This window comes from Micropterus salmoides, unplaced genomic scaffold (genome assembly GCF_014851395.1).
Source record: "Micropterus salmoides isolate LMB-PRFRI ecotype aquatic unplaced genomic scaffold, ASM1485139v1 Ms_hic_scaffold_21, whole genome shotgun sequence".
NCBI lineage: Eukaryota > Metazoa > Chordata > Actinopteri > Centrarchiformes > Centrarchidae > Micropterus > Micropterus salmoides.
The window spans coordinates 3,126,245-3,150,572 of NW_024041262.1; the positions used below are offsets into that span (position 1 = coordinate 3,126,245).

The 24,328-nt window shown below is 40.0% G+C and overlaps 1 protein-coding gene across 2 annotated transcripts; it reads left to right on the forward strand.

Moving 5' to 3' along the window:
- Positions 1-767: 767 nt before the first annotated feature.
- On the forward strand, positions 768-23,744 carry mbtd1 (mbt domain containing 1). Of its 2 annotated transcripts, XM_038735402.1 has the most exons (17): positions 768-931; positions 2,174-2,378; positions 2,517-2,650; positions 2,742-2,856; positions 2,947-3,029; positions 3,115-3,232; positions 4,733-4,867; positions 4,961-5,049; positions 5,380-5,614; positions 7,327-7,382; positions 9,451-9,555; positions 9,713-9,860; positions 10,656-10,738; positions 12,622-12,856; positions 15,086-15,157; positions 16,937-17,092; positions 17,539-23,744. In XM_038735402.1, the coding sequence occupies exons 1-17, from the start codon at positions 911-913 to the stop codon at positions 17,655-17,657; spliced, it is 2,109 nt and encodes a 702-aa protein (XP_038591330.1). In that variant the 5' UTR covers positions 768-910; the 3' UTR covers positions 17,658-23,744. The 2 variants fall into 2 exon arrangements, with proteins under 2 accessions (XP_038591330.1, XP_038591331.1); XM_038735403.1 differs by lacking the exon at positions 16,937-17,092.
- The last annotated feature ends 584 nt before the right edge of the window (positions 23,745-24,328 follow it).

Consider the following 24,328-nt stretch of genomic DNA (forward strand, 5'->3'; position numbering starts at 1 on the left):
TTTAAGAGTAGGCTTAAGACTTTCCTCTTTGATAAAGCTTATAGTTAGGGCTGGCTCAGGTGAGTCCTGAACCATCCCTTAGTTATGCGGCTATAGGCCTACACTACCAGGAGGAATCCAGTGATTCCTCTCTCCTCCTCCTCCTCTTCCTCTCATCTGTATGCATTCCTATTGCACTGATGCATGTTACTAACTCATCTTCCTCCCTCTCCTGTAGTTTTGCGCCCCTGTCGTCCCTCTCCTCTCTACTCCAGAGCTGCAGAGTCTGGATCTGTGGTTACAAGCCACCTACTGCCCCCATGTTCCTGCTCAACATCCGCTGCTAAAATTATTATAGTCTTATTATTATTATTATTGTTATTACTATTATTATTTTAATGATATTTATTTTATTACCACTAGCATTACTATTACTTCACTTCTATGTGAAATTTGCATTGTGCTACCGTGTGTTCTCTTTCCTTCTGCCCCCCACCTTTAATATAAATCTTAATCTTAAAAGTCATGTATGCCTCTAAGCAACTGATAAGAGTGACTTTATGTAAAAAAAAAAAACAAACAGTGAATATTCCCTTTGTTTGTATTGCTGTTGGTTTGACACAGGAGTGCTGTGGATAACTTTTATTTTAGTTTTCTGTTCTTAAATTGAAGAGGCCATTCATTCATTCCCATCGCGGAGTCCACTGTTTTGTTTCTGTGTGGGTCGATGACCTCCATTCTGGATTCACCAATCACATGAAAGTAGGTTACACTCGCACATGCGCAGAAGCAGCAGAGCAATTTGTTGATATCCGATTTGGTAGTAGTCATTTAGACTTTGGTATTTCAAAGCCAGATTTATCCCCAGCATAGGGGTTTCGTTTGCATTGGGCAGCACAGTTAACTAGAACGTTATCTATATGAAGAGCTGATGGAAGACGCAAGGGATTTGGTGAGTGAATTTGAAACATTTTAGGGCCGCGATCCTAGGAGGATTTGCTTAGGCTAGCGCTCCTCCTTTGTTGTTATCTATTTATGGTAGCTAGCTAGTGGGTCATCCAGTGTTAAATACTAGAAAGCTCTCCAAAAACAGATGCTCAAACAAAATAACCTCATACTTATTTTAACTACATATGTTAAAGTTTATGTTTGATATGCAAGTGAAAAGTGTGGTATGCTTTTGTGAATAAAACCTTGGAAAATAGATTTCCGCTAGCTAGCTTTGCTAACGCTAGTTAGCATTATGAGCTATTTCCAACAAGGCCGCCCCTTATTTGAGCTTATATTTTAGCTAGCTTTTCTGTTTCGAACACTGTACGTTTAGTAGGTCTTTACTGTCTGGCACAGAGTTTTTTCTTTCAGCAGTATTGCTGGCTAAATTATATTGTCGTAGCCAGTAGGATGTCACCTGTGATGCTCAGAGGAGGAAGTGGGCAGGCTATAGCAACAGTAAATAATTTCACAATGTTCCGGATCCCATAACGTTGCACAGAACGAGCAAGACGTAATGTTATTACCTTTTTTATACATTATCACGGGAATAATTTTAGTTAGGTTTGGCTTTTCTGAACATCTTTGCAAAACATTTTACAATTGGCTTCCACATCGAGCTTCCCGGGTCAGATTACAAAACATTTTAAAGAGACCGTAAAATATAAACTAGAACAGTGGTTCTCAAAGTGGGCTCCAGGGGGTCCCCAGCAAAAAGGGGACTAATTTACTTTCACAGTAATTTCATCCACAAGTAACACAAAGACAGAATGTGAGACTATTTCTGTCATGGGTTTGATACACTTTCTGTAGTAAAAGATCTGAAAGCAAAAATAGGGGCAAAATCGTATCAAATGGGGGGTCCGTGGTCTATTTTGTGTCAGTTTAGGGGTCTTCGACATGAAGAAGTGTGAAAACCACTGATCTAGATTTTTAATTTTTTCCCCCCTTTTAAAAAAAATTTTTTTTACAAATATTTTAATGCAGAAACAAATAATTGATTAGTTATCAACATAGAATGTTTATGTAGTAATGTAATCAAAAAACACAAAATGTCACATGTTCTTGCTTCTTAAATGTATAATAATATATAATAAGAAGAAGAATCATGAGATTAATTATTAAGGAAGATAATCATTGTTAGTAGCCTTAAAGTATTCCATTTATTTAGACTCTTTTTTTTTTTTTTTCCTTGATTGTAAAGGCTGAACGCACCCCACGTTCAGAGCGTAAGCGGAGAGACTCATTCGGGATGTTTGATGGCTATGACAGCTGTAGCGAGGAGTCTACCAGTAGCTCCAGTTCGGAGGACAGCGAGGATGAGGTGGTGCCCTCCATCCCTGCCAGCCTGCCCATCATCAAGAACAATGGTCAAGTCTATACTTATCCAGACGGCAAGGCTGGAATGGGTCAGTGCATGGAACTATGTTGGGAACTTATGCTTTGTGTGGTTCTCATATCATCATGTGAGTGGGAAACAATAATGTGCCAGCATGTCTCATGATTTTAACACATTATATGCGTCTGTTTTGTGGTCTCTCTCACAGCCACTTGTGAGATGTGTGGGATGGTCGGAGTACGAGATGCTTTTTACTCAAAAACCAAGCGCTTCTGCAGTGTGTCCTGTTCTAGAAGTTATTCCTCAAATTCCAAAAAAGCTAGCATCTTGGCAAGACTCCAGGTAATTGTTAATTATAAGCCTACTACAATCAATATTTTAAGATTAAACCTATATCATTACGCAAGTATTGATGTCTGCTTTGTTTTGCAAGGGCAAACCACCAACAAAAAAGGCGAAGGTCTTACAGAAACAGCCTCTAATGGCAAAGTTGGCAGCTTACGCCCAGTACCAAGCAAGTCAGCAGAACCAGGCCAAATCAAAAGCAGGTATGTTATCAAAAAGCAATAGTAATGGTTAATGGGGTGAGTGTGGTGCTCTGTTCAGATACACTTAACACTCTTTCTTGTTTCTGTCAGTGGTCCCTGCAGAGAGCTTTGACTGGGGTCGGTATATTTGTAGCAATAACACGATCGGAGCTCCAGTCAGCTGCTTCAAGCACGTAAGTAAGAAGTGTTGAGTAGGTAGTGACCTCTAATCTTTGCTTTGTTTGACTAAATAGCTTCACTGTTTCCTCTTTGCTTCAGGCCCCCATGGGGACATGCTGGGAAGGCATAGAAGAAGGAGTGAGGATCGAAGTGTTGAACTCCGACACCAACCTCTCCACTAAAGTGTACTGGATAGCAGAAATCATTAAGCTAGCAGGTAAAACTACTTCTACAGGTAGTTAAAAGAAATTTGGTGAAAGGACAAATCTACCCTAAAAGTGTCCATGATATATTCGCTCGTCTGTTCTATGATACGTCTGCATCCTCATGATGAACTGATCGTGGGTCACATCTCTCTCTTCCAGGTGATTTTTGTTATAATGTTGTATTTCTTTAATGATTAGAGAGGCTGCTGTCAGTCGTTTTATGTTTCCATGCGCGAAATAAGCTCACAGCAGATATCGTCTGACATTTAAGCAGCAAAACTCAGAACTGTAGTTCTAAACTTGACAGGATAGAGGGAACAGAATTAAACATGTAGCTTCTGAAATCCATGTTTTGACACTTTGGTGGAGCTCCAAACAGTTTTTTCTCTGTGTGTAGGAGACCTTTTTGGATGTGTAGAAGATCACAGAACATTATTAACATTAGATCCTGAACAATCCTGTCAGCATGTTGGGAGATTTAAATAACCAGTGAAGTTACGCTGCTGTGTCTCGTGCATAAATGTGGAGAATCTCCTAATGGGGAGACTCTGCATTTCCACAAAATAGGGTGAAATCGGCAGATATAAAAAAACAAAAAAAAACAGCTAATGAGTTAGGCTGTAAACAAACTACGCCGCGGTCACATGACGTCACCACCACTAAGCTTCCAGCTTGTAGTTTGGTTTTGCGCTGTTCAGCGTGATGACGTTTAATGTCCCCGACAACCTCTGTACTCTCATTTAGCTTCTTGTAAGCAACCACCTTTTTTAAGACAGGTAAAAGCTTCGAAGTCCAAGAGTCTTCTATGTCGTATATAAAAATGTAAAAATCAGTTAATATTGTGTTAAACACAGACCTTCATGTCTGGCATCTAACCCAAAATCCATTAAAAAAAAACCAGGGAACCGGAAGTGCAAACATGCTCGCTTATTTCCAAGTTTCAGGACTCATTCCTGCAGTACTCTGCAAATGTACATTGAAAGTTTCCAAAATAAAAATTCTCCCTTTCGAAACGTTTTTCCCCAACATATGCACACCAGGAAAAAAAACACTACACAAGCCTTCTTAACATAAATTTCAATCTTGCAAAACATTTGTTTAGATTTCAACCTTTTCAAAGTTTTTGTTTGTTTGTTTGTTTCAAGATATGGCTTTAGATTCATCACGTGCTTGTACCTTTGTGCATTGCTATTATATAGCGGATTTATGTCTTAGCGGTAATGTAAATCTGATAATTATAACAAGTAACCATAGTAACATGCAATATATATATAGATGTACGCAATAATAATCTGTCACATTTTAATCTCTTTGTTTTGAATCCTTTGCATGCTCTTTTGAAGCTTTACTTGCTCACTGACACAACATCTACAGTTTCCTGACAACTGAGCAAACCTCATCAGTTGATGGAGACCATGCGATAGGGCTGAAAGTCTAGAACGAGAAAGGAAGTGGACCTTAACTAAAAGTTGCTTTGACGGGTGACGTTTGTGTTTTATGTCGTTGTGCAGGGTTCAAGGCTCTCCTGCGGTATGAGGGCTTTGACAACGATACCAGTAAGGACTTCTGGTCCAATCTCTGTATCCCTGAGGTGCACCCAGTGGGATGGTGTGCTTCAAGCGGCAAACCCCTTGTACCTCCAAAAAGTGAGTCAAACTTATTCATGGTTCTTGGATGCTCTGGGACAGTTGGTGGTATTTGTTGTTGATTTTCTTTATTTGGTGTAATCTCCCGTACAGGCATACAGCATAAGTACTCTAACTGGAAAGCCTTTCTTGTGAAGCGTCTCACTGGATCTAAAACACTGCCACCTGACTTTAATGCCAAGGTAAGGCAAATATGTTAATGAAACATCTCCAAATTTGAGAATGTTTTCAAAAATAATTAAAGTTTTTCGTGCGACTTCTCCCAAAAGTGAGATCGCGCGCTCTCTCTCTCTCTCTCTCTCTCTCTCTCTCTCTCTCTCTCTCTCTCTCTCTCTCTCTCTCTCTCTATCTATATCTATATCTATATCTATATCTATATCTATATCTATATCTATATCTATATCTATATCTATATATATATATATATATAAAATCTCTAAACTAAAACCCTCAATGAACAGTGACACTCTGCCTTTGCCTTTGTTAAACCCGTGGATCATTTTCCACCATAGGTACACGAGAACTTGCAGTTCCCCTTCAAGAAGCTGATGCGGGTGGAGGTGGTGGATAAGAACTACCTGTGCCGGACACGGGTCGCTCTGGTGGAGCAGGTAATCGGAGGTCGCCTCAGGCTGGTTTATGAGGAGAGCCAGGACCGGTCAGATGACTTCTGGTGCCACATGTACAGCCCCCTCATCCATAATATAGGCTGGTCGCGTAGCATCGGACATCGCTTCAAACGATCAGGTGAGTTTGGAAAGATCCGGTAACATTTAAGTTTACGTGGTGTTCAAATAAGTTATAACAATTACAGCTGTTTCTACTTTTAGAATTAACAGAATGTGATTGCACTTGGTGTGCACATTATTGAAGGCGTTTAATACTATCCAGAAATTTGACACTATTAATGACATTTAATGAGTTAAAATAAAAAGGAAAAGCTTTAAACGATAAGGCCGGTGAGATTCTGTATTTTTGTAATTGTCCACAAATCCTATGAAAAGCTGGGCACTGTAGTTTTTAGCAAATGTTACTCAAATAGGAAGGTGTAGTGCGTTTGTTGGGAACTGCTCTCAGGCAGCAGAATGTTTAAAGGCTCACGCAGACTACACGACTTTCAGCGTCGGCCGATCGTCGTGCCGCTCACACTACACAACTTGCAGTCTTGTGACGGGAGTCTTGATGTCGTTGTGGCGTTCACACTACGTGACTGATCAGGGACAGGGGGTCGCACACTACGCGAGCTGACAGCGGCTCTGTCACCAGACGGCTGGTCTCCAAACCACGTTTTGTCAAGAAAACACACGTGAAATGTTTCAATGGTTTTGCAGTGAAAAAGTAGCTGCCTAGTGTGAACTAGTCTTTACATGCACTTGATTCTTGATGAACTAATGTGCCCATGTTGATTTATTTATTTTTTTCACGAGATTTGTTGACAAGAAGACAATTATAGAAAATCTCCAGACTCATCATTTAAAGCTTTTATGAACATGATGTTGAACATTGTTATACACTTGTTTGTTTTGCGTAGGTTTTCTGTTATAAATGTATCAGTTCTCCAAGTCAAGGCCATCATGTCCTTGTTGACACCATAAAGGTTTTCTCAGACCTGACAGGGCTCAAAGACATAAAAGACATTATACAAAAGATTTTACAGGATGGGTAATACTCCATGTAGTACTAAGATATAAACTGATGTTGGTGTGTAAAATGAGTGGACCGCCCCTTTAAATGTCCTGTCTGAGCTTCAGCTTAGACTTCAGTTCTGCACTGAATATCCTTCGAGTACTGGAACTAAAAACCACTGTGGGTGTTTACAGATGCCAATATTTAGAGTGCAGGTCAGCCAATGCGGATATATAATACCAATATCAAAAGAAAGGTTACATATTATTCCTTGCTGAGCACAATCTATAATACATGTCATCTTACTTAACCAGGAACATTTCAGAAGCAACGGCATTTAAATACATGATTCTATATATTATAACATATATATTTAACACTAGTTTGGAAGTGTTTTCAGCTGTCATTTAGGGTGGGAGAAACATGTTAACATTTAGAAAAGACAATGGTGACTGAGGAAACTATTTCACTACCTTCCCAAAACTCCCAAGAGGGAGCGCAAACATTGTTTCACAGCAGCTCACTGACAGGCAGCCTGCAGTTTTGTCTGCAGACCGTTTTTGTTTATCGGCCTTGTGAGCGCCAGGCACTCGGCAATGCTGGTTATCTCAAAATTCCAGATAATTGGCCCGATTAATCAGTCTATCACGAATGTTATGACCTGCTGCTGTGTGTCTTAATAATAGCTACTTATGCTCATAGTGAATCAAGCCATTATTTTGTTGTCTGACCAGTCAGTGTTCTCTGAGGCCAGCTCATTCTCAGCTTCCACTGTGTCTAACCATTTGGTTTAGGCATGGCAAGTCATTTTGCCTTGTCAATTTATTTTTCAGATGTTACAAAGAAAATTGAAGGTCAAGTTGATGCTCCTGCAGACTTCTTCCAGAAGGTAATACAAAAGAGAAAATGTCTATTTTTGTTCTCATAAGAGAGAGAGAGAGAGAGAGTCCTACAGCTGAATGGATGTGCTAGTGTGTCATCATCAGTCATTGCAGACCCTGTTCTTGGATAACAAAGATATCCTGAATAAACCGCTGACGATTTGACATGAGTCTAAATTTTTGGGTTCTTCAAAGCTGCTTAAAATTCTTCATCAACTGTTGTCAGAGCAACAGCTCCTTAAGCCCAAACCTGCCAAAGTGCAGCTTACCAACAGTTACATAAAGAGATACAGAGGTATCTGGCTGTGAGACTCTTTAATCCATCCTCAGCCTGCACCATGTGAAATAGTTTTATTTCTGTATATAATTTTATCATTTTTTGTATTAGGGCTGGACAATAAAACAACAATAATTATCGCAATATAATTTTTGTTGAACAATAATATAATAAATATTAGATTTTATTCACTTGAATCATACACGAATTAGGACTTAATTTTTTATTAAGCTGTTTATTTTGTTGAGGAAAAAGGACTGAAAAAGCTTTTACTTAATTTTACTCATGCATATGTGTTGAAAAAGATTGTTCATAATTGTTTTGAATGTTCTACCTCAGATTTGTGATGTGATCCACTGTTTGGCCTCAAGTGCTGACCATAAACACGAGTTTAAACCACAATTAACAATCATGTTTCTTCAACTTTCCCTCAGTAGCAAAAATCAGCCTTTAAACTCCAAAGAAATAAAGATTTCAAGCCCTATTTTGTATTTTGTTTGTGAGTAGACAATTTTGTGATACGTGTGATCAATAAAGCGACATGGTACCTTTTATTAGCTGTGGTGCCAAGTGTGGTTTAATGACAAAGACCAACGGCAGAAACCCCGTCATTCTGGTAGCTGCAGGGCTACACCAACAAATAGTTTCTCTGACTTGCATTGTGACTTTGTTTCGTTAGTCCAACTACAAGGCTCACTTGCCAAACATCAACATAGCGTCACTGATGGCAGAATAGGCTTTTTAGATTTCCAGAGAGCTTCTTATCAAAACAAGACGGTTACATCTCCCATGTGCGAAGGGATGTTACAGGGTCTTGGCTATGTGGAACCCTCTATGCAGGCTTTGGTCAGCTTCACTGTCTCGCTTGATCCTGAGGCATTTTGGTCTGCGCCCCTTGGAAATTAAAAATGAACTGAGAGGTTCCAGACTCATAGGCATTTGCAGATTAGTCTGGCGTTACCAGGCTGCACGTGATTAAAAAAAAGACATCTAAACTAAAGCTTAGTTTTTAGTTTCTACAAAAAGACAAAAACTCAACTAAAAGACCAGAATAAATGGAATTTAATTTGACATTAAAATGGGAATTTGTCATTTGCATGTTAAAACTGAATTATTAACTGTTGAACTCAGTTTGCTGCACATTCTTTACAGGATTAAAGCTGCTTTTTCAGAGGTTAGTGAGGTTTCATTTTCATCTCGGCTTATGATTTTCACTGCACGTCAACAAAGGAGAACCTGACCACAGTCGCCGGCCACGTCTACCTGTTTTAACAGTGTGGAAACATTGTGGAGCCTAATGTAGAACAAAAAACAGTGGTAGCAGTGTGCAGAAAACGTGCAGAAAATGAGACTTCTGTCCACGCAGTGCATGCTGGGAGGGTTCCACACACTTACCTCTTGTAACTGCAATCACATGATCAGCAGCCTAATTGCTCATCAGGGTTTCAAGTCTGTACTCGGGTTGTTTTTATTTCAAAATAAGAGCGCACTACAATTCAAGATACAGTCATCCAGGATGAAGAAGTCACTCCTCAAACTGCGTTCAATAACCAATTGGCTAGATGAGGACAGGGTTGTTAGCCAGTTTTTGTTAAACCACAATTGAAGAACAGAGCCCTGGTATGTAACAGAGGTGGTGTTGCTTTTCTCATGTACAAGTAAGGCTCAGTGGGCTTTTAGATGTAATATTAAGGGGTGACTATTATATTATTATAATCCCCTGTGGGCGTTCTAATAGCACCCTATCTGATTAAACCACATTTCAAATAATAATTCTCTATTTGTCTTTTTTCTCTCAGGTGAAAGATGTGGACCAGAGTGGGGACTGGTTCAAAGACGGGATGAAGTTAGAAGCCATTGACCCCCTCAACCTCTCAGCTATATGTGTAGCCACTGTAAGAAAAGTAAGTGCGTTTCTGGACTCCACGTGAATGTTATGTGATGAGATGCTTGTGTGTCAGGTCGGCAAAGTAAAAGTGTTAGTTGCTGTTCTTTATTTAAAAGTGCCTTTCTCTCGAGTGCTCCGGACTAACCTCAGCTGATGCCTGCTGTTTACCGTAGGTGTTGGCAGACGGGTACCTCATGATTGGGATCGACGGTTCGGAGGCAGTGGACGGGTCAGACTGGTTCTGCTACCACAGCACCTCCCCTTCCATCTTCCCTGTCGGCTTCTGTGAAATCAACAACATTGAACTCACGCCCCCAAGAGGTACTGTACACTCACATCTTTGTTTCTTTTCCCTTCAGAAATCTAATGGTCGTTTGCTCCAACTGAGAGATCTAAGGAAGATTTGATAGATAAATAAATAAATAAAAAACAAATCAAACACAGAAATAAAGTTAAATACAATACACATTGTTACACGTATTTTCTTTTATGGATGCATTTACTTTACTTACTGTTATTAAATAGAAATATAAAAAGTATATTTTAAAAGTACAGTTATTTCACATGTTGTCTGTTATAACTGAATTGCATAAATTGTCCATGCCACACATTTAAATCAAATCACAAACCTGAAAACAAAATTAGAAGGTGTGTTTTATTTCAGTGTTGTCCAGCAGATGACAGTGTGGAGCCACCAAAACCAAATACATTAGTTTTCATGAGGACGCACAAGGGAGCTGTTTCTCTTTTCCAGTAAACTCTCTCTCAGCAGCTGGATTCATATCCCTTAAAACAGTCAGTGTGTTTGTCTGAAAAAGGAAAACTCCTCCTTGCGCCTCCTGATGACAGAGCTTTGCTGCCCCACATCTCTTTCCTTTTTGTGATTCTGTGTTGTGATTTGATTTTAATGTGGCATGGAAAACCTATATATCACCTGTATGTTTCCTGGTTTGATTTGTTTTTATTTAGACACTTGAAATCTTCCATACGGAGCCTCTATATTCTGTTAAATACCATTTCTCTCCAGGTGAACTTATTGGTTAGAAGTAGTTTAATAACATCTTCTTGCATATGGTTTCTTAATGTTCTGGTCTCAACACTGACTCTGTTCCCCAGGGTACACTAAACTGCCACTTAAATGGTTTGACTACCTCAGAGAAACAGGTTCAATAGCTGCTCCTGTCAAGCTCTTTAACAAGGTAGGCTTTATTAATGGTTTCTCCACTGTGTTTGTGTTCATTATTAAGATGTCTTCTGGTATTATTTTTCTAGTTATACAAAAGGATAACAGGGTTTTTCATAGCACTACATCTAAAATCAGAAAGCAGCAGATAAACTCAGTACCGTTCTGATTAGTGGTATTGAATGACAGTCTTTGTTTAGTTTTTTCAGTCGACATCTTAAAAGAACTGTTTTCCTGTAGCTCCAGGTTTTGCACTAGCACTAACGGTGTGTTTATAAGAAATCAGTCTTCAGTTAGTTTTTGTACAGATGTTAGTTTTATTTATGAGTCACCAAACCACCTTTATTTAATCAGGTCATCTCATTGAGATCCAGAGAGATCGGAGTACAGCAGATATAGATCATCAGACAGTCACAGACGCCAATAAATGGGTTAAAAATTTATATTCTATCATTTATTTCATATTTATTCAGGTTTTTCCTTTAATTTGTCCTCCGTATGTACATTATACTTTACTACTGTTAGATCTGTGGTGGTGATGGAGCAGTGGATAAGACACATGTGAGAGGCCTGGGTTCAATTCCCCACAGTGACATCCACCATTGTGTCCCTGAGCAAGACACTTAACCCCTAGTTGCTCCAGAGGCGTGCGACCTCTGACATAAATGAATAAATGTAATGTAATCCGTTAACACGACAGATATCCCGCCTATGTGTAGTTCTGATTGGACAGACTCTGTGATGCACAATGCGTTTTTGACCAGAACATTCTAGCTAGGAGGGATGCACAACTTTTTCAACTTTACTGTGAACTTGCAAAAGAGCACTGAAATCGCGATGGCTTGTCACACGTGTAGGTTCGATCAACGCATTGCTGCCTTGCTCTGACGCCTCTGATAGGGATTCCATTATGTCCCGTTCATTTTGTGGATTGCATATTTCGTCTTGTGTTACAACTGCATCTGCAGCTGCTGTCGGTCTGCTGATGTAGCAGAAGTGTCTCCTCTTCTTGCCCTTTCCCTGTCTCGCTCTGCCTCGGCACCATTTCCTCCTCAGTATGTCGGACGTGTGTTTTGTCATGATGCATTGGCTATTTTGAGCAAGTCTGATTATTATAGCTATGGGATTATTTTCCGATCTTTATTCAAGAGCGTCGTCTTACAATTGGAGATCAAAATTGATTAATTTCCCGTTCAGATTTTGTAATGCTTTCCTTCAAAACGCTTAGATTTGCTCAGCTGCGGCTCAAACTGGGTGCTTGATGCTCGCACAAACTTTCTGCGTTCCAGCTTCAGCCCTTCTCCTCGCGCTCAGGCTGTTTCTGTGTGCTTGTGAAACGTCTTTTCTGAGATTTGTGCTCTGCTCCCAGGTTTTTCTGTGTAATAACCCTGTCAGAATCCCCCCCCAACCAATAGAATGCCAGGTGTAGTGTTGACCAATGAAATCATCCCCAACTTGTTGATACAGCATGTGTATATCATATAGGGCCTCTGGAAGGAAGGACAAACCCATTAGGATATACTGACAGTTGTTAAACCTGGTACCATTTACTAGAGTCCTTATAGTACAAGGTAGATTATGATGACTGGAAGACTACCTTAACCTAGGAATGTTAGCTTTTATTGTAAAGTGTTAGCTGAATAGCCTCAAAGTTGTGTTCACCACTGTTACACCTGCCCCAGGGAAAACTGAACGTAGCATAAAAATGCCCTAAAAAAATCCTGTAGCAATAACGACCAGTGCCAAACATATAGCCTCTTATTTCCTTCCCTTGTTCTGTCTGATTAACAGGACTCAGGATGTGTCAGTGCTTCTCTACAGCAGCTTATGCATGTGTTTTTATTGTAAATGAGTAAAATAAACATTTTTTCACTGTCTTTGCTGCCTTGCGTCTTCTAGGAGGTTCCCAATCACGGTTTCCGGCAGGGAATGAAGCTGGAGGCTGTTGATCTAATGGAGCCACGGCTGGTATGTGTTGCCACGGTGACGAGGATTGTGCACCGGCTACTGAGGATCCACTTCGACGGCTGGGAGGATGAGTACGACCAGTGGGTGGACTGTGAGTCACCTGACCTCTACCCTGTGGGTTGGTGTCAGCTGACGGGCTACCAGCTACAGCCCCCCGCCTCACAGAGTAAGAACATGATATATTACAACTTGATAGATTTAGATAAATACCTTCTCCCCACACTCTCACACACCTACAACTCTGGTCTCTCACTGCAAACACACCGGCTTGCCCCACCTCTCTCGGTCTCCCCCTTGACTTTCTCCATCAGCAGTATGTTTTAGAAACTTGTCCAAAAGACTCCTCCTTTTTTTTTATCAAGTGAAGCCAATGCAAGTGAACATATGCCTTTTTATAAGATGGAAGCTAAGATGAAAATGCACATATTTCCTGTTTTACAGCTCTCATCTTGTACATAGCATACCGTATAGCGTAATCATTTTTTGTTTATCACTTATTTCAGAGCTAGCGGCTCAGAGAGGCTCTCCAGTGTATGGCGGGGTGTCTGTATGTAGCCGTAGCTCCACTGTTTGTCATATTGATGCTACAGATAGTGAAAAAACACAATTTTAGAATGACCTGCCAAAGAAATTGTATTTAATATACACTGCTCAAAAAAATCAAGGGAACACTTGATACACAATGTAACTCCAAGTCAATCACACTCCTGTGAAATCAAACTGTCCACTTAGGAAGCAACACTGATTGACAATCAATTTCACATGCTGGTGTGCAAATGGAAAAGACAACAGGTGGAAATTATAGGCAATCAGCAAGACCCCCCCAATAAAGGAGTGGTTCTGCAGGTGGTGACCACAGACCACTTCTCAGTTCCTGTGCTTCCTGGCTGATGTTTTGGTCACTTTTGAATGCTGGCGGTGCTTTCACTCTAGTGGTAGCATGAGACGGAGTCTACAACCCACACAAGTGGCTCAGGTAGTGCAGCTCATCCAGGATGGCACATCAATGTGAGCTGTGGCAAGAAGGTTTGCTGTGTCTGTCAGCGTAGTGTCCAGAGCACGGAGACGCTACCAGGAGACAGGCCAGTACATCAGGAGGAGGCCGTAGGAGGGCAACAACCCAGCAGCAGGACCGCTACCTCCGCCTTTGTGCAAGGAGGAGCAGGAGGAGCACTGCCAGAGCCCTGCAAAATGACCTCCAGCAGGCCACAAATGTGCATGTGTCTGCTCAAACGGTCAGAAACAGACTCCATGAGGGTGGTATGAGGGCCCGACATCCACAGGTGGGGGTTGTGCTTACAGCCCAACACCGTGCAGGACGTTTGGCATTTGCCAGAGAACACCAAGATTGGCAAATTCGCCACTGGCGCCCCGTGCCCTTCACAGATGAAAGCAGGTTCACACTGAGCACAAGTGACAGACGTGACAGAGTCTGGAGACGCCGTGGAGAACGTTCTGCTGCCTGCAACATCCTCCAGCATGACCGCTTTGACGGTGGGTCAGTAATGGTGTGGGGTGGCATTTCTTTGGGGGGCCTCACAGCCCTCCATGTGCTCGCCAGAGGTAGCCTGACTGCCATTAGGTACCGAGATGAGATCCTCAGACCCCTTGTGAGACCATATGCTGGTGCGGTTGGCCCTGGGTTCCTCCTAATGCAAGACAATGCTAGACCAATGCTAGTGTGTCAGCTGTTCCTGCAAGAGGAAGGCATTGATGCTATGGACCGGCCCGCCCGTTCCCCAGACCTGAATCAAACTGAGCACATCTGGGACATCATGTCTCGCTCCATCCACCAACGCCACGTTGCACCACAGACTGTCCAGGAGTTGGCGGATGCTTTAGTCCAGGTCTGGGAGGAGATCCCTCAGGAGACCATCCGCCACCTCATCAGGAGCCCAGGCGTTGTAGGGAGGTCATACAGCCACGTGGAGGCCACACACACTACTGAGCCTCATTTTGACTTGTTTTAAGGACATTACATCAAAGTTGGATCGGCCTGTAGTGTGGTTTTCCACTTTGATTTTGAGTGTGACTCCAAATCCAGACCTCCATGGGTTGATAAAATTGATTTCCATTGATATTTTTTGTGTGATTTTGTTGTCAGCACATTCAACTATGTAAAGAAAGGAGTATTTAATGAGATTATTTCATTCAGTCAGATCTAGGATGTGTTATTTTAGTGTTCCCTTTATTTTTTTGAGCAGTGTATATCAAGCATGTCATTGCAGATATCCGATCTGCTTAAAAACGCCAGCGTCAGTACCGGTCCTATAAATCATAACGATGCGGTCTTAACTGTCGGTTGTGCTAGATTTTATACAATCCACGTTCTATATTTGTGATTCCATTTGTTTTCTTGGTTTGTCCCTCAATGATAATTCTCACTGTCTTTCAGGTAACAGAGAAATGCCTCAGTCTGTACCCAAGCAGAAAAAAAAAGCCCAGCAGTACAAAGGCCAAAAGAAGAGTAAGTATCCTTCTTGCACTCTGTGTTTTTTTTTTTTCTCCATTCCTTCTTTTGCCACCCCCGGTGGAAACTCTGCTGCTCTCTGATTGGTCACCTACTCGGTGTGTTCAGAAGGTTTTTGGTCAGACCGCTTGTCTCACATTGCGGGACATTGTAAAAATAAAAAAGTTCTGTCTCTTTGCCATCGGGATAGTTATTAACAAGCGTATAAACTTGAACAGTATTCTGCTTACTTGAGGAATCTGAGAACAGAAGGCCTGGGCTTGCATCTGTGATTAGGTCCAAAGTTTCAGATCACAAAAGGAGATGCTAATGCTAAACTGTTACAGTGAACACAAGACATTTCATTTTTTAAATTTGTGTACAGTCCTGTTTCCCAAAACGTTGGCACGCTGTGTAAGATGTACATGAAAGGAGGGGTTCACCTCACCCCCCAAAACTGTGCTAGCAAATAGCTCAACAATTTAAGAATTATGTTTCTCAACGCAAACTTGCAAAGAATCTGGGGATTTTATTGTCTACAGTACATCATTGAAAGATTCAGAGAATCACAAGAAATCTCCACAGTATTGCATGGTCCTCATCATCGGGCCGTCAGAAGGCATCAAACAGACAGGATTCTGTAGTGGACATCACTGCATGGGCTGAGGAACACTTCCAGACATCACTGTTTTGGACCAATAAAATACTACAACAGGGCTACTTCCTGTTGGCACCAGCGTCTACTGCGCATGATCGCGCAGCATAACCGTGGTTTGATGACGTAGAACAACTGCAGAAACACCGTAATTCTGGTAGCTGTATAGCTGCGCCAACAAAAAAGTTTCATGGCTCAGTGTGTTTGTCTGACTCGGATCGTCACTGATTAATCAGCGCACCTACGCAGCGTCACTGATCGCTGTATAGTTTTTTTATAGATTGCAGAGAGCTTATAATCTAAGCAATACGGTTACATCTCTCATGTGCGACGGGGTGTTAAAGGGTTTTGACGTCATTTTTGGATCCCTCCATGCAGGCTTTGGTCGGCTTCACTGTCCGATCTCTGGCTTACGCCCTTGGTGGTGAGCTCATTTAAGATGGACTGGAACTCAGTTCCCAGTTGCCTACAGAGTGTTGCTTAAAAAAGAGGTGATGCAGCAGAGTGGTACACACGACCCAGTCCCAACTTTTTTGAAACGTCTTGCTGGCATCATATTCAAAATGGGCGTATCATTTTCCAAAAACATTTCAGTTTCAGCATTTGCTAAGTTGTCTTTGTGCTCTCTGGGGTTTGAGTGTTTTGTACATCATCACATTTTGTTTTTATTTACATTTTACACAGACTGTCAACTTTTTGGAAACAGAGTTGTATGACCAATTATTTTTAAATCCACTTTGCCAATCCAAATTGAATCGGAATACTGTGCTGAGTTGACTTGACACTGAACCACATATGGGGGTGAGTGAGTGAGTGAGACGCAAATTTGAAGTCACTGGGGATAAAAGAGCTGTATAAATAGCCCTTTGCCATTTCACAGTCGCTGTAGCCTTGTTCTTGGTGACAGGCTGACAGTGCATCTTCTTACTTGGGTCTGGCGGTCTGATCACAGCTTACCACGGGCTTATTCAGATGGACATATCAATGCAAGTGACAACAGCGTGAAGGTTAAATTTTTAACCTTTTTTTAAAAAATTTCTTCCCGATACGTAATCTAAAGATCAAGAACGCGTTCCAGTTGAATTGAACCCCTGTGTGTAATAAGCCCCTGGTAGCTTACCCTAGTTTGGCTTGGTGTTTAGAGAGGAAGATCCCGGTTGGTCGACGGCCCTTCAGTCAGACAGGCAGGAGGAGGAGCAGCTTCTCGGGGGACGAAGAACAGAGTCCGCCCCCTTACCTTGCCCAGGGGCCCACTCGGCCCCGACCCCGAACCCACCTCCACCAAACCCACAACTCAGGTAACATCACACTAACGATAAAACCAGCACATGAGGCTCGGTGCCATTTTTAGCAGGTGACCATCCTCTGAGTCACTGGGCCTCGCTGTGGACCTGGATGCTGCTGATGGTGCTGATGGATGCTGCATGTTCTGCTGTGTTGGTATACGCTGTCATTGTTCTCACATGAATATTTCCTCATGTCAGTGAAGGTGTGTTCATTTCATTTGCAGGAAACACAGTTTCGGTATTACTAGCGTTTTGTCTCTACTTTGAAGCGGTCATAACACTTCTTTATTCATTTTATATTTTAGTAGTTAAGTTGATGCTCAAAATTCATGTGGAGACTACGTTAACACGTGGAACACAGACAAAGGTCCCTCCTGTATCTCACTCAAACTGCATGAACACAACTGGCTCATCTGTGCTGCTGTTCTCTCTCTTATCCGTCTCTGCCCCCTTCTTAGAGTCTCTCCTGCGAATGAAAGAGGAGACAGCCGAGGTGGACGAGTTCACCTTCTCACAGGGCACCTCCGACCAGGAGAGCAACGGCTCGGGCAGCTACTACATCAAACAGGAGCCCTGAGCTCACGAGGCCAGGACAGAGCAGGATAAACCAGGACAGGTCACACTTCTGGAAAACCCCATCGAGGATCAGGAACACGGAGAGCCGAACTAGGCTCGAATCACATTCAGACCAACGCCACAGGCCTTCTGCTGTGTCGATACAGAATATGGCCACGATGAGTAGGAGCGGGTTGTTATTGCGCTCCTGAAAAATCCTGAAGGGAACCTCCCCCGGAACAATTTTCGAACCTTGTAGCTATGTGTGCACATAATCACTCAAGAAACCTGTGTGATTGAAAGGTTGGAAAGCACCCAGGGTCGGGCCTGCGTCACGTATGTTTGGGCATTCTCTTTTGTGCCACCCTCGGGTGACACGACATCATTCTCTCCTCTCCATTTTTCTACAGAAATGGGGGCCCTGCGAGTCAACATCAGCGCTCTCTGCCTCTGCCACAATCTGGGCCGCACACAGAGACCTGTAGAAACTGTGAGAACCATTTATTGAGCCAGGTCTTTAGTTGTTGTTTGTATTTTTTTTCGTTTTCAGGTCAGAGAGTCAGCCACTGAACGGCCTGAGGAGAAACGTGGTGCTGGCAGTAAGAGGAACAGAGTTGTGTATATTTTGATTCTTTTCTTCTGAACAATATTGCCAGGTGGACTTTTGCTTTGTTAATAGTACTTGAAGTTTTTTTTTTTTCCCTTTTCTTTTCTTTTGTAATGATTTTGAGGTTGTTATTTTCTTAATGTACTTATTTGCATTTACATTTTTTGGTGGCTGTGTGGGAAACTTAATGTGCATTGTTTCATAAAAGTGATTCTATTCATATAGTATGTGGAGACCTATTCAAATAGAATTACAGAGTATAGATATTAAGGATTGTGATTTGGAGAGAGACCTTAGTACAGTGCTGCTCAGCATTTCTGATATTCATTTTTTTTTTTTTTACATTTAAAAAAAACTCTTTCTTCCAATTGGCCAGATTATTTCCACAGCTGTATTCATTTCTGATTCCAACATTACAGAACCAAAATCTGATTCAAGTTCAACAACATAATTTCATCAAAGTTTCATCAAAAATTCTGGAAACTTGTGGGGCTGCAACTACAATGTTATTATTTGTTATCATTATGGATACATTATTATTTGTTGATTAATACTTTGGAAAATGGTGACAAATACCCATAACAATTGATTAGTTTAAAATTATTCTAGAACCCAGTGAAGTGCAGCTTTATCCTTACATCTGAGGAGCTGGAGCCGGCATCTTTTGGGGCATTTTGAAGTGATTATTCAATCATTAAGATTGTTGTCGATACATTTTCTAATGTAACGATTCACCTACTAATCTACAGGTGCAGTTTTAACATTGTCCATGTTAAAGCTGCACCTGTTGCTTTTAGAAGAGCTGTATGTTTTCGTTTGGCTTTATGTGTTTAAGACCCCTGCGAGGTACCATTTAGCAACTTATTTCTGGTGGCGACAGTTCTAGTGATTTGGTGGAGAAATTAAAAACATGGTGCAGCTTTAATTCTATTCACATTCCATTGGGCTTTCACTAACACTGTAGGGTTTGTACATCTTAATATCCTTCAGCGATATTAAGTGGGCATTTTGGGGAGTAATTGTTTTTTTGGTTAAAACTGCTTTAATGTCCATATTTTAGGATACTATAGATTATATAAGCCAGGATAAGCTTAAAACAGAGCACATATCTAAGGAGGTAACAGTGATGTGTGGCTTTGATGGCTCAGTGTGGAGCTTTAGGGACCTATCACAGTAATCAGAACTCTCATAATACCACCAACTGTGGGGATTAGTAACTGCTGTAGCAAGTGTAGCAGTACTAGGACTAGGCAGAAATGTCCAAGTTATCATTGTGAATGTTTCAGGTCCTGTAATGTTGAACAGAAATGATGAGAAGCTTTTTCCATGTTAAAAAAAAAATAGCACCTTTTTAGTTATACTAAATTGGAAATACATTTTAATATTGTGACTGTATGTGAGCAGCAGGGTATGTTGTATGAAAGAGAAACCTTACTGGTATGATAGGGTACACTCTGACCTGTTATTCCCACTGTCCAGCCCTACGATACCTTTTTACATTTTGGATGTAGCTGCTGTCAGGGAGGAACCTCAAGTCTTATTGGACAGACAAGCAACACAACTGACCAATGTTGGCCTCCTTTATCAGACAAACTGTTCAGCGTATTAAAATGTTGTGGATGCAGGCGGACGCATCACTTACATAAGGTCAAAGGTCACACAGCAGAGATTGAGATTGCAGATACAGGTATTTCTGTTGTGTTGTAGACCACGTCTGCTGTATTCATACCCAGAGGAGGACAAACATGTTCCCTCTGGGACTCCTCAGTTATATGGAGCCTGGAGTATGCCACCAGACTAATTATAGTCTTATTCAGTGTTAAATTATAGTCAATTAATACATTTAAGAATCCTGAATATGCATTTAAATAATGCATTGAAAAACTAAAAAAAGATCATTAAATTTGCCTGATTAATATTTTTATTCCCTTATTCTGTCTATAAGTGACAAATTACTAATTGAAATTTAAAATGGAATGGCAAAATCCATTTTTATTTAAAGAACCAACCTACAGTGCCAGCTGATCACATTGCCTCTGTGTGGGTTGAACTATATGTAATATTTAGGTATTACACTGTACCCATCTTGAATGTGACTAAGTAATTGGAATAACAAAGTAAAATTGAAAGATAATTTTGTGATTCCATTTTAAAATGTAGTAAATTAAATCACTTAAACATAAGGCACATCTAAGAATAAGGAAATACTATTAATTGGCAGATTTAATTATTTTATATTATAATAGTTATAATTAATATATACAATCAAACATTGAAAGTGTGGCACACTCAATAAGAAGAGGTTGGACTCATGTTGGAACACAGGAAAATCTGCCTTGGTTTAACAGTCTTATTAACAAGCCGTTTTGTTTTCCAAATGCAAAAAAAAAAACACAGTATGTTAAATATTTTATTAGGGTAATATGCAAACCCTTAGTTTTTTTATTGCTTAGGTTGTTCTCATGTCACAGCCATATGTATGCAAGCTAGTTTATGATTCACCTGAGCCACAGAATAACAGGTTTGTTGTTTAATAATGAAATATGAACAATGCACTGCTTTTCCAATAGTCTCTGAGGGCAGCATTCACATAAGACAGGATCTAAAAGTGGCATAAATACATAGATTCTATATAAATTTATATATATATATATATATTCTTCATAACAATGATGATATGGAGTAACAAATCCTGGTTAGTCAGAAATCCATGCTTGGCCGTGGAAAATATAAGACCGCTTCTTTCATCCTTAGTGCTAGATTTTTGCAGCTGTTTATCTACTACCTCCAGATGCTAGCCACATTTAGCTAAACAAGAGTGTGAAATGGACTACGGCAGTGTGTTAGCATATGCAAATGAAAATGATTTCTTAAAAAGGATCCACTTGAAGACTAGACACCAAACATGGAAGAATTTTATCACAGCACACATAACGAGTCTTCTAATTTGAATGATGCAATAATAATAGATCCAATATTATTTTGCTATGTTATAAAACCGTATAGCACCCTCAAATGTCATGATCACTACATAAATATAAATCACATATGAGAATTTAACAAAGTGGTATTGTATAACTGTGATTTTTGTGAGCAAGGTGTTCATATACAGAAGACTCACTGTATGGCCAAAGGCTATATTGAAATGCAGAGCAGATTTAAACTTCTCAGTGACGGTAAAATATCCATCATTTCTCTTAATACCAGTAAGGTTCATGATTCAATTCTCAGGAAGTTTGTTTCTTTTTTTGGCTGTAAGGGTCATTACTACAAAGTCTGAATCAGCTGGGTTTGAAAAGCTCAAAGGCATCTGCATCATGTGCATCTCTCTATGGAAGCAACAAAGTGCCATAATAATGAGAATCTTTTATGCAACTGAAATAGTACTTGTGAAATTTAATGACTTTTGAATACTTAATTTTGGGACTTTTGGGGCACCTTAAAAGTTGAATTTGAGCAATTTGAATAGACTGTAGTTTTTATTTTTGACACTTGCACAATTTGAAATACTCAAATTAATTTAACAGAAATTCAAATTGATTGTTTCAAAATATACTAAAAGGTACTTAAATTTCAATATTGTTGAGTGGTGGTTACATTTCACATTCAGGCTGTTTTCAAGATTCTAGTTGTTAGGTGCTTATATCCTTCCATACTATTCAAAAAACAAATGTCTTATCTAACTTACCATGTTATGTATTTTTTAAAATCTGTCTTCATGTTAAATTTGAGTGATGACTCAAAAACATGTGGATGTTTTGTTGTTATTTTTGGTTTGACTTGCTTTTTGGAGCCTCCTGTTTTCCCATTATTTCCTGGAATGTGAGATTGGTTTTCTACCAGTTGTCTTTTTAATTTGTCTCCCGATCAGATTGGGTACAAAGCTAAAAAGCTAAGCTTCTAAGACCAAATGAGCAATAAAAGACTGTGTCTCACAATCATTTGAAGTATATAGGTTTCAGGTTAGGAGCTGTCATAGGAGTTATTTTCCTGTGATGTTGGAGGGCATAAAGAAGCATTAAAGTAATTCATGACCAAACTGCATTAATATCTTAGTACAAAAAAGAAAAGACTGTTCTATGGACTAACTGCTGCTACCCTCTCTAGATAAACCCTAAATAATCAAATGCACAATCAACACTGTTTTGGATCTTTTGTTTCTCTCTTGTCCTTGTAGATATTAAATGTTTCCCCTTGATCCCCAAATTTAAAAATGGAACAAGTTTGACCTCCATCTACAGGTAGCTGTGTATTTTAAGTGTTTGGGCATCAATAGTTAGAGATGGCAGCAAGGAGTTGATTTGGTATTAGGTGCACTGGTCAACTGAATGCATGTAGAACAGAACACATTGTGCTGATGTCGTGCTGAGCTTGTGGTTTTTTGTTGTAACCGTCATTGGTTGTTCTTCAGTTTGTGTTTTCCTTCCTCCACTGTGATCAGAAAAGGCATGGAAGCCAGTTTCCGCTAAGAAAAAGAAAAACATTCATAAAAGTTAGCCATAGATAAAATTTTAATTTTCATCATTTGTAAGGAAAATTTTGACCGCTTAGCTTACCACAGCGAAGAAACATTGCGGTGCGGTTTAGCCATTGAAGAAAATGGGTTTTAAAGCACAGTGGTGCCGTTATCACGTTGTGCCTAAAAGGGCCTTTATTAGAATTATTTATTAGGCAAAATTGTGTCTACTTTTATAATTATCTCTGATAATTTTTCATTTTGACCTAGTTAGTTCATAATTTGGACTTTTTATCTCAATTTTGATATAGTAAATTAAAATTTTGACATAGTTAAACTCATCATTTTGACTTTCTACATCATCCGACTTTTCACAAGTTTATTATTAAATTATATTTATATATCATTTTCATAATGATTTTCTTTATCTGGCAATAGTGGACTTCCATAGGAGTGGAATTGTGGTTGCAGAGTTCTTTCTGCTAGATGTTGACAGTGATGAAGAGCAGGCTATAATTATATATTTGTTTCGTTTTTCTTGGATACTAACACGGGTCTTTTGTATGTGATAGCCCCCCACCCTCCCCGGTTATATTAAACCATTATATTGTGGTGCTATATATATATTTGATAAAAATAACTAAATGTATTGGGCTTACTATTGTCTGAAAATAATTGTGGGTTGAGAGGGTTATTGTGCAAAATTTATTTTGGATACAAATGGGGAAAAAAATCTATGTTAATAGTTATAAATCTATTGATATTAACACCGACCCCTGAGGTACATTATTAGATTGCAGTTTAAAGTTTGTACATCTTTTTGATAGTGTATACCAGTTTCCTTTCATATGGTAAGTTTGTGCTGTGATCAAGCTTTGATAGACTTTGTAAATAAAGCCAAATGTTTGGATCATAATATTGGTTGTAATGAATGGCTTCTTTGTTTACAAGCATTGCAAACTGTTTCTGCATGGCTGTGAAAGTTTATCTGGTGATTTTTGTAAGATCTGACTTTTACACTGAATAAAAAGGCTTATGACTTCAAACACCGTGGAAATCCTTTGTCCAAGCTTGAGCCTTTTTTGAACACAGGCAGGTTTTTTTAAAAATTGAAATATAGGGGTAAACCAGGGCGAAAGTAACATGGGACGAAAGTAACAAGGTGATTTTCTCAGAGCCCTGACTGCATTTGCAGTCCAAGCTGTGACAGCACCTTCAGCACGCAACCCTTGATGGAGCTGCCAAATATCGCATGATTTTGTCATAATTTCCTGCGGCCGTCTTCGGAAAACTGTTTTTGAGCACTGCAAGTAAATTTCTGAAGCGCGACTCTTTCGAATTACAAGTTGTGTCTCTCGTTTCATGTGTCACAGTAATGATTAATCTACAGGTTATTTAGTGCTTTAACACACCCTGTTTGCCCTGTCAGAGTTTTTCAGAATAAAAATAAATCGTGTTTATATGTCAGGAGTTCCTGACCACAAGTGTTTCTTTTGTCCCGCTGTGGTGACTTTCTCTGTGTTGCAGCATTTATTAAAACATGTTTATGTCATATTATACCAGCAGAATAGGCCAATAGTGTGGGTCAGAAAGACAGAGGTCTGATTCAGCCAGATGTTTGAGAAGGTGT

Coding starts and splice junctions, on each gene's coding strand:
- mbtd1 (XM_038735402.1), top strand. CDS start 911: ATGGAAGACGCAAGGGATTTG. Junction 5,615..7,326: donor ACATCGCTTCAAACGATCAG/GTGAGTTTGGAA, acceptor TTTATTTTTCAG/ATGTTACAAAGAAAATTGAA. Junction 9,556..9,712: donor GTGTAGCCACTGTAAGAAAA/GTAAGTGCGTTT, acceptor TGTTTACCGTAG/GTGTTGGCAGACGGGTACCT.